The following is an 11,631-nucleotide window of genomic DNA, read 5'->3' on the forward strand; positions in this document are numbered from 1 at the left end:
AATGCCAGCATTTCTCTTTCATAGAGCTCTACTTTAATTCTAAGCCTCTCCATTTGCATGCCCATGGGAGCATATTAGATTACACCATGAGGAACACAAACCAGCATATAGATGATTCTTCGACAGTTGCAAAGTGTGATCAACAATCGAGCCTTCTCACAGCAGACATTTTGATGTGTCACAGATGCGTAAACACAGCTGATGGCAGGCCTGGAATTTCGTAATTGTAGGGGCAAGGCCACTTGGCCTTTGGTGTTGTCCATTTTTTGAGGGCACAAAGGCCAAATGCCAGGGCAGGAAGGCCATCAAATAAAATGTACGTAGACTATCGGGCAGTGAAATAAATAGATTATGGTATTTACAATCTGATCCATGCTCAGCCCTACACTAATCAAAGTCACTGGATTGGTTTAAAGATGGGGAAAGATGAGAGTTAAGAATTCAGAATCTCAACAAAAGACACTGGTGTCTACATGACAAGAAAGAGGCAGAGGAGAAAGTGGTACAGTGAGCTGGGGCATTAAGGCCACTGTGGCCTCAGGGCATGCCATTGAGGGGCACAAGGCCAAACTGAGGGCCATCCGGCCATGGCCTTCGTGGCCTCCCTGAAATTAAGCATTAAGTTAATCATTGATTGCCAGAGTTATTTCAGATTTTTTGCAGCTTATTGCCACAGATTTTTCATTGAAAAAAAAAAAGTTGAGATACAAAATGTTTAAGTTTTAAGTTAACAAGTAAGTGGATAGGAGTCTAGATCTTCGACTAATCATATCTCCTTGGTCTTTGGGTCAAATTAAAAATATATATTTTAAAACGAGTAAAAACGAGTTAAATCGTTCTTGGCAATCAATGTGTTAATTATGCAGGGTTTGTCCATGCTGGCACAAAGTAAATGAAACACCCACAATTAATGTTATTACCTTCAGCTGTGTTAACTATCTACGACATCAAAATGTTGGTTGTGAAAAGTGTCTATTGAAGAAGAACAAAATCAATGAGGGATTGCGTTAGATTTGGGTATAGCCAAAGCCCAATTGGTGATAGGTAGATGGTGACATGCATGACCAAATTCCATTTTCCTACTATATCTATTGTTACTTCCTGTGAGTCAAGCACCGTCTACGTTGGTTGCAGACTAGTGCAGTGTGCAGGAAAGCATCAGATGTATCACACTCTTTTTTGCCAGAAGCTATATCTGTCATTACTGGTACTAGTGCGGTACCAGCGTCATTGATGGCCGTCATTCAAATGCGACACCCGTCATTTGCGTCATGCTGCATCATTCGCCCTGTACAAATGTACGTGTATTTGCGTCTTTGCATTGACTGTATGTAACCGAGCTGCACACCTGTTCTGGAAAACCGCCGATCTGACGGACACTCACACTGCACTTCCAAGGGTGCTCAGCAATACACACAGCAAATGTGAAGGCCACTGGTTGAATGATTCTCGAGACGTGCATATGACATATGCTACACAGACACATATACATGCAGGGTTTGTGGAACTTATTTATAGAAGACAAGAAAAAAATATCTAGCTTGTGCATCAATCAGTGTGTTCAAGTTTCCATATGCCGTTGCCGGTAGTCCGATGATCCATTGTTCCGAAGTACCATTGGTCCAACCGGCCCCATTATAAATAAGCCGAACCCTAACCCTAAACTCACACCAACCAAATCATTTTTTGATTACAGAATCCTACTATGAATTCAAGAAATCTCTGCGCATGTGCATGCATGCGCGCATGTGAGTGTACCTGTCCTTCACGCATCTCGAAAAACGTCCAACCGATCGACTTCAAACTCGCTGCGCGTATCGCCAGGGACCCTCGGGTCTGCAGTGCCCAAGTCAGTCGGATAGGTAGTTGTCCAGAGCCCCCAATCCAAACAATACCGATATGGCCTATATGGAGGCCTATATGGAGATCCGGTTGTCCAGAACCGCAGATCCGACCAATATGCCCATATATGGGAATGCCCATGGGTATTTATGGAGATGAGATCTCTGTGTGCGTGCGTGTGTGCGTGCAAGTCCATCTTTCCCCCGCGTCTCTCGAGAACCGTGCAACCGATCGACCTCAAACTCGTCATGTGTATCTTCACCGACACTTAGTGCAGTAGCCATTATGCAAATAAAAGGGACAGACAGGGTACAACAGGTACTCTGATAATGGATACAGCGGGTACAACAGGTATTGCATAACGGGGTGGGGAATGCATTAACAACATGGATCGTTCCCGACGTCATCGTTCCTGACTAGGCCGGGCACTGGTCTAGTTATATCAATTAATATTGTCAGAGCTGCTTAAATGCTGATTCATCTTGAAAGTAGAGTGGAAGCCTATACATTACAGGCCCGCTACACTTATCTGTTATGTTTGAAGGGCAGATAAATTATACTGGACCACTTATGGGCTACAATGTCACTGATCCGTTTCTGTGCAACTTCCATTTTCTGTACTACTCTACTTCACAAGAACGCTGTTACAGGCACAATGCCTTTGATAGCTATTTGAATATGTAGAATAGTGCTTAATGTTCAGTATCCCCGGTGACCTTTTGCTATGTACATTAGTCCATGAACACTGATTTCACTTATCACTGCTGTAATGGAGAGATGTTACAGATCAGATTCTACTGGCAGCAAATCGTCAGCATTTCCCATTTTCTGATCCAAATCAAAACTGTGATCCCACTTCTATCTGTTTAAAATTCAACATACAGTACAGTGTGGCTGGTATTTGCACATGCAGTATGCAAGGATCCATACTGTATACCAGCGCTACTCAACCCGCGGGCCGCATGCGGCCCCAACTCAGCGTCTTGGCGGCCCCTCATGGTCAATTTTTTTTTTTACATTTTTTATATTTTTTTATTTTTTAAGCACAGGATAAAAATATACATTTCCGTTCAAATATATGGGTTGCTAAATTTTTTTTCAAAAACAAACATCAATTGTTACAGGTATAATGCATAGTTTTCTATGCATTTCGGGTTTTTTGGGGGGTTTGACCCCCATTTTTTTTCGGCCGCGCGGCTTTGCCGCGCGCCCAGGGTAGGTGTCCCTTATTTCAATCTCTGGGAGTTGGCAACCCTAACCTTGCCATACCTTAGCTTTTGCTGAACTGATGCCATTGGACATACACACAAAATAAACAGGTACAGTGAAAAGAATATGATGTCAAAATGTACATTTTCTTATAACAATAACAATGCGTAGTGTGTGTTAAAAAATCGAAAAATCCAAAATAGGACCGTCATTTTTAGCTTGGACTTTTGGTATTTTGCTGAGTGGCCCCTGAGCCATCTTAAGTTGAGTAGCCCTGCTGTATACAGTACAGTGTAATAAAACAACTTTTGCTTAATCCACTGAGAGTACAACAGCAAATCCATATACGTGCATATACATGTTCAATGCATAATTGACTTGTGTCAAAGATTCCATCAAGAAGTAAAAGTAAACAAAAAAGATGATTCTGCAGGATATATCCAATTTTGTTGCGTTAAGACACTCCGAGGCTTGCACACAGGATCGAGTGAAAGGGAGACGAGATAAAGGATTACAGCTCATTTCATTTTACGCTACTGTAGGTGAAACTTTTCACCGTATTTGTAGAGTGCATCCAAAATTCCTAAAGGAAATATACATCTTTCTAGCCATAAATAATCTGAGCCAGATCCATTTGTGTATGCCATTTTTATTTAATATACTGTATATATTTTTGGGCATACACAAACCGTCACCAGTGATGGACAGTAACGAGGTACATTTAGGCTACTTGAGTACTGTACTGAAGAACATTTTTTTTGTATCTGTAACTTGAATGTGTGTATTTTTTTTATACTTGGATGACTTTCACTCCACCACATTTCAAAGAGAGATATTGTACTTTTGACTCCACTATTTTCTAGTAAGGGAAAATGTACATTATGAATTAACCACTTAAGCCATAGTGAAAATAGCTACCGGTATCTACAAGCTCATAATGTGTCATGATGTGTTGTGAAGCTATTTTTGCTATTATTGATATATTTATTTTTATAGTCTCCATTTTAATACAACGATGCATTGACATTAAAAATAAAAGTAATTGGTACTTTTGAATACTTAAGCATAAAAAGCAAATACCCCGGTACTTTAACTCAAGTACAAAATTGATGGAGCTACATTCACTTGTAGTTGAGTAATAGAGTCTCCATAGTTACTTTGACTCAAGTACTGGGGTTGAGTACTTTGTCCACCACTGACTGTCACTACAAAATATATATATTTAAAAATATTTAAAATATTTCAGCACACTCTAATTAAGTTACAGTACAGAATATACTAATACTAGGGGGCGGCCATAGCTGAGTGGTTAGTGAGTCCGCCTAGGGAGCCAGAGGCCCTGGTTGCCCCAGGTTCGATTCCAGGCCAGGTCAGCATATGTGTCGATGAAATGAAATTTGTCCCTGAGCAAGACTCTTAACCCCTAATTGCTCACAGGTTCTCATTGGAAACAAGACCGCAAGGACTTTCATGAACGACCTGTTAAAAGGAATTATCCTTAATACTAACTGTATGGGGTTTTGAGGGGAAGGGGACATTTCTCAAATGTTGACTTTCCCAAAACAAATAAGGCAAATAGTAAAGATAATGGAAATATTTTACCAAAATAAAATCGCCATCCTTTGTTCCCTCTAAACCAAATATCTTCACTGAAACTAGCCAATGTACAAACTCACAACGTATCACATTGCGATGGTTGAGAGCTTGCAGATCTGCAATTTTCGCCAAATGTCCACCCCAGATTAGGGACTCTACTAGGGTTATTGTGGTTAAGATACATTAACAACTAGCTTTGTTGGAAAAAAGAAACTGTCCTACTGTGTAGCTCACTAAATGACTTTAAGCATAAACACTTCAACTAACCACTCCAGGGCTGGAGTGGTGTGGTCCAAGCCGCTGGTGCTCAGGAGAACCTCTCCAAACAAATAAAAATAGGCAGATAAACGCCCTAGAGTCAATTGAGGTACAAAAACAAAACAGACGGAAGGCTTAGCAAAAATGTCCAACTACCGTGAGTCTGTGACAGAGAAATTCCTACAAACGTAATGTGTCATTGTATTCATGAATTACATTTGGACCAAACTCTCACCTGAGTTTCAAAGTTGGATACAGTGATTAACCCTGACTTTTCCAAGGAAAAAAAGCATCACTGCACTATGGTTAGAGGTAACCAGAGCCATAAAAGGAGAGTTGCGTCACCTCCGTTCACTTCATCTGGCCAGTCTTCTACAGAGCCTTCTATTGGTGAATAGTGACAAAGCCCTGAACCGGAAGTTTACGGAATGCATTGGAGTCCATGAGCATTTGTCACTATTTCGAGTTTACATGAACAACGTGACCGGTGCTATTTTCTGCCCCCGAGGTGACGCATCTCTCTAATACAAGGCCCTGGAGGAGGCAACTATTAATTTCAGTTTGTTTACATATTAATTCTTGTCAACATATCAGACTGTCACTGTGTTGGTATATGACGCAATAATACTACATAAGCCTATTGTTAACATTTGTAATTACATTGTTTATAATTGCAGATTTATATTCACTGCACAATACTCACCTGTATTCAGCCTATAGGTTAGCCTATAATAGCAACCTAAGTGGCATCATCAATTGTGCAATGTGTATTTTAATGCATTTTGGAGATATCCTGTTTGATACCTTTATGTGTTGGACGTACTGTCATGGCAATCTGCCAAATGAGCTTTTGATTATGTTGTGTGCTAAATTTATATTTTGACCTAAAAGTGGTGATAGAGGAAAGGACAATGGGGTCAACAAATTCAGTAGGCTTCATCCATCAGGGGAAATGAATGCGCTCAGCAGGTTTCAGAGCAATCTGCCTCGGTCATTAAGTATCAGGCAGTCTTTCAACAGCTTTTGGGAGCTATGAGGGAGAAGAGTTTACAGTATTTCGCTTGGAGCGTTGGCCAGGGTGTCATAGGGTAGGAAGGGTCAGATGTCATGTGTTTGCTGATCAAACAGTGGTGGATCTATCTTGTTTGGGACCTAAGTGTTGGATGGACTGACATGGCCATCCTTAGAGCCCCACTGCTAGCAGGGCAAAAACAGAGAGGGACCAAGATTACACACTCATCCACCCACATTCCCAGTCCCACACCTCGCTCTCTCTGACCACCACGTTGACTATAGATTTTCCTGCAGGGAAACACAGTAGGACAAAAGATATATCTTTTATCTTTTTATCTTCTAGAGCTTTACCATGAAGCAGCCCATTTTTTAAAACAAACTAACCTCAGGGTGCTTTCATTCCTGCCTTGACTACATAGTGCACCATCAACCTGCTTCAATAGCATAAGAGCAAGTTACATCAGTTCATGTGGAATAGAAAATGGCCTTCAGACATTGTTTCCAAAATAGGGATGCTGCTTAAAAACCAGCACAACAAGATATTTCTAAATGGATTCTTATAGCACCTTTTGACCAGGGTAAGTGTTCTATCCCCATTGGGGTGTGTTGCGTGTTGCCTAAACTTTTGGCAAACAGAAAACAAACTTGCCCCGACAAAAACAAGGGTAAAAATATCTTAGACAATGCCTCCTATGCGTCATCAAAAGGAGTTTGCGCTCTGAAATATTTTATGGGTTTTGAGATGAGCAGAATATTTTGCACTGAAAGGAAATCCTATGCACCATCACACTCTCTCAATGTCCCTGTCGCTCAAGACAGACTGCAATGTACATACATCTGCATATGTATGCACATGCACACAATAAAGTCTTCCTCAGAATCACACAAGAAAATTCCACTCCAAAAAGAGTGGGAAAAAAACAACTCCGTTCGTAGGCTATATACTTTACATGGCGGCTGCTACTACTACTACTGCTGCTACTACTGAGCTCAAGATTCTCAAGGTGACTTCAGCTGAACAACAGTAAAATCTTTGAAAGAGAAGTGGAAGAATTTGAATAGCTGAACACATTTATGGGCTTGCATAACCATGTTTAAGTGTTCAACATCACCAGTGGAAGAAAGGTTGTGGATGAGGCTGCATGAAGCAGAATTAAATAAATAAAGGCACAGGCATCTGGCCAATTGTGACAGGGCATAGTGATCAAATTCACAACAAAGATAAAGTTAGAGGCTTTCTGTTGTAAAATTGGGTAATCACCACAACAAAAAGAAAAAAATATGCATTTTAAGAGGTTGCTCAAACAGAAAGTACCATAGTTGTTAAAATCCATGATTAAGAAATATTGAGTGAGGCAAGTGTTGTTTTTTGTTTTATTTAAACTAGTTTTATCCCCCCATTAAATAAATAAAGGAAGGCATGAAGGAATGAAGGAATGAACATTTTGTCACGAAACTCTTCAAGGTAGAAAATCTATATATTTCATGGTCTGCTGTGTTGTCGTATCACATAAATGTGACATGCTTGACACAGATGTTTGTCTTTGGAAGCCAATAGAGTCACACAACTTACAGGTACTGTACAATGAGACAATGGCATTTTGATTTATTAAAAAACATGATAAATTCAAAACGTAGTAAGCTTCTATGTTATATATATAATGATGAAGGGGAGAAGCAAGCATAACTTTGATAGGAAGCTTCTTAAAACAAATTGTCTTGCATTAAACGGATATGCTGGTGAATACCTAAGCCTTAAGGTGTACCAAAAGTGTGTTGTGCACTGCAAACAGGAGTGAGCATACAATGTCAGCTCTCGGAAACAACCCAATGGTGGTCTGAATGATTTTAAGTCAAAGACAATCCAGGCACACCATAATGACCTATCTCTATATGTGCTGTTTTTTAAGCTTACACCCTGAACTGTAGCAAGTCATAGCAAGGTCATAGCAATAACTGTGATGCCATACATCACGGTGAGGTCAAACACTAAGAGTGTTGTTTATTGAGAAAAAAGGCGATAATTTCACTGAGCTTGTATGATCTGCCCACAGTGGGCAAGCCTTCATTGTCTGAGCTAGACTGCCCTACCGCTTGATAGACCTATTTAATAACATCACTTACAAATTTAGCATATTAGTCAATGGGGATCCACAAAACAGTGAGGAGTCACCTTTGTAATTGCCGTCAAGGGCAAAGATTATACCATAAAACCTATACACATCGCTATTTGAAAATAGCAGATCTACAAGCTCACAACCCAATGCAACACGTTGTGAGCTAGCTTGTAGACCTGCTATTTTCAAAAAATGAAAAGCAAACATTAAAAGGGTGAACAATGAACATTTTTGAATATTCTTGAAACATTTTAACAATATAAATACTGCATGCAGGGGAGATCCCTGGCACAATATTTTCAGACGGGGGTCTGCGGCCAAATACCTATTCCTTGACATGAAAAGGTTTGATAACCACTGGCCAATATCAGACAATTTGTAATGACTTTTCTCTGAACAAAACATCAGGGAATCAAGTGTTTGCCTTGCAGCCTACATAATGTCATGCTCTTATGCGCTATAATGGGCTACAGTAGATCTTTAAGGCATGTATGATGTATTAACATGTTCTTGATGACCACAGCACGTTTAGATAGTTGATAGTCTACTGTAAATACATAATATTATACTGATATGATAGCCTACAATGACACAAGCAACCATAATTGAAGTCTGCAGGATGTTGATTATGATCAAGTTCATGTAGGCTAATTGGTGCCCACAACCACAAGTCATCACTGTAGATCATGTTTGGTTTTGTTTGTTGTTTTTAATATCAAATAGCCTACGCCCGCACGCACGCACGCACACACACACACACACACACACACACACACACACAGAGAACATCAATACAGCACGTACTTAGCAGCCTAATTACTTAGAACCCAGACACATAATCTCCAAATGTATGAATAAATTATTAGTGTCATATTAATGACGTACACAGCTGAACATCTGAACATTTCGACGGAGCAGGAAAAAACAAGACGAGGATACCAGCAGACAGTCTAATTGACAGACCGGGCTGAAAGCTGCTTTAAAGACACTATAGATCCACCTGTATTTCATTTTTAGACCAACAGCTTCAGCAGATGTGTCACAAATACAGCTCTAGATAACATATTACACTATATTTGCTATTTCTTCAAATAGCTGGGAGGGAACTCGTAAAGATTTGTCTCTTGGTGACAAGTTTCAGATTTTTGGTATGGTGTAGAGGTATGGGCATAAGGTTTTCAAAAACTATCACAAACGAGTTGGGCTCGCCCCCTAGTGGTCTGTTTGCAATAACCCCAATATTAGATAGGTATAGGTATGGTCGAAACCCCAAATATTTTAAAGAAAATAATTTTCAATGGATGCTGTTACTATTGGGTATGCTAAAAAGCATGCAAAAAAATCATGGAAAGGCATGATTTTTTCAAGATGGCGTCCGCGATGGCAGCCGGGAGCTTAAAATGGCTATAGAGCGTGCCAACGTGTCGTCACCACGGGGGGGGGGGGGGGGCAGGGGTGCGTGGCATAGTAGCGCAGACATGTTTGTTTTGGGCAATGTTAAGTCAACCTGGTTTATACCCCTCAAAGATGTCCGCCGCTACCAAAAGACACTTGTTGACGCCCCCTTCAGGATTTTTGGCACGCTCTATAAGTCTCCAGTCTCAATGTTGGTAAACAAATAATCTATATGGTTGAAACCCCAAATAATTGACAGAAAATATTTTTCAATGGATTCTGTTACTATTGGGCAGTTAGGAAAATCTGACTTCTGGAAAGGCATCGTTTTCAAGATGGCGGTCCGTGATGGCGGGAGCTTAAAATCTCATGTTTTTGTGTCTAACACTAGGTTTTAAGGCTCAAGGAATGACTGAAAGAGTAAAATTACCATCAGTTAATTATTTATTGTCAAATTTAAGATGGCATAGTGCATACCAAAGTAGCCTACTTTGGTATGCCTAGGAGGGAATATGTCCAAAATCATAAAGATTGTGTTAGATTTCCCTAGAATTTTAGTATGCTTTTTAGCATGCCCAATAGTAACAGAATCCATTGAAAAATATGTTCTATACATTATTTGGGGTTTCGACCATGTCTATAGCTATCTAATATTGGAGTTATAGCAAACCGACCACTAGGGGGCGAGCCCAACTCGTTTGTGATTGTTTTTGAAAACCTTATGCCCATACCTAAACACCATACCAAAAATATGAAACTTGTCGCCAAGAGCCAAATCTTGATGATTTTTTGACGAGTTCCCTCCAAACTAAAAGCCATATTGCATTGTCCATGACAAAGTGCGCTGCCTGCAACCATGTATAGTTTGGTCGTGTCGTGTTAGAAGTGCGCGTGCAGTCATGCATGCTGGCCATCATCACACCTGCCACAGCCTGGGCTACATATCATGTAGAATGAAATCATATTTGATTCACACAACGTCCACACCCCGAGTCGTGTCACGCAACATGAATGTAACAACAGGCGAGTCGTTTATCGTTCATCGATCGCGCTCTTCTATACGACTTCATCGGCATGAGTTAAAGTTGGCGTGAGAGGCATTATGTGACACCGATCGCCTTTGAGCTGGGTTGCTGATGATGTCGAGCCGTTCGGTAGCCTATTTTTACGTCTCTTAAAAATAATGTGACTCACTCCTTTCCAAACGCGTCAAGAGACCCTTGCGCATTGAATGATGTGAGAGGTTCTGACTCCCAAACGGTGATTGATCATTGGGCACGTATAGGTATTACAAAGGCTGTACTGTGACTTACCGACGGCTAAATCCAGCAGATCTGCGCACAGGAGCAAGCACAAAGAGAAGACGGTCATCTTTCCCTTATTTCGCAATAAATCCCAAACTCCATCTGCGTTTACATGCTCTCCTCCGTTCGGCTGCGTAATCCCCACCATTCCAGAGGTATGCGATAGAGAGGCGCCCCGAAACTATTCATGATGCGGCTCCAAGTATTAAGTGAGAAATACGAGAAGTTCTCTGTGAATAATCATGTGGCATTCGCGACGGAATCCAGGATCAGAATAAATAAAGACACTGCACTGCAATTAGAAATTGTATAATTCTCTCGGAAGAGAGACAACAGAAGCGTATACGCTCAGCCGTGCGGTCGAGAATTGGAAAGCAAAAAAACGGATAGGTTTGGAAGAATCTCTCTCTCTCTCTCTCTCTCTCTCTCTCTCTCTCTCTCTCTCTCTCTCTCTCTCTCTCTCTCTCTCTCTCTCTCTCTCTCTCTCTCTCTCTCTCTCTCTCTCTCTCTCTCTCTCTCTCTCTCTCTCTCTCTCTCTCTCTCTCTCTCTCTCTCTCTCTCTCTCTCTCTCTCTCTCTCTCTCTCTCTCCCTCTCTCTCTCTCTCTCTCTCTCTCTCTCTCCTCTCTCTCTCTCTCTCTCTCTCTCTCTCTCTCTCTCTCTCTCTCTCTCTCTCTCTCTCTCTCTCTCTCTCTCTCTCTCTCTCTCTCTCTCTCTCTCTCTCTCCAGAATCACGCACGGTCTTTCCTGATCACTCCGCTCTTTATTTCACACAATTTTCCTTAATCCTACCCTGCCTTGATTCAACCCCCTCTAATTCTGACCATTAAGCGATTTATTGCCGCGGATTTTTTTTTTTCTTGTGAAAGGGGGTGTTTAAAAGATGTGTGTACCCCAG

At 41.0% G+C, this 11,631-nt stretch overlaps 1 protein-coding gene across 1 annotated transcript in view; it reads right to left on the reverse strand.

Annotated features, from left to right (window-relative positions):
- igsf21a (immunoglobin superfamily, member 21a) overlaps positions 1-11,095 on the reverse strand; it is a 281,998-nt gene extending 270,903 nt beyond the window's left edge. The window contains exon 1 of the mRNA XM_080424116.1: positions 10,745-11,095. Coding sequence (XP_080280242.1) covers positions 10,745-10,883 — 139 coding nt within the window. The 5' untranslated portion in view covers positions 10,884-11,095. The remainder of the gene's footprint in view (positions 1-10,744) is intronic.
- Positions 11,096-11,631: the final 536 nt, after the last annotated feature.

The sequence above is a fragment of the Gymnoscopelus braueri genome (assembly GCF_963280865.1).
Source record: "Gymnoscopelus braueri genome assembly, chromosome: 3".
Lineage (NCBI taxonomy): Eukaryota > Metazoa > Chordata > Actinopteri > Myctophiformes > Myctophidae > Gymnoscopelus > Gymnoscopelus braueri.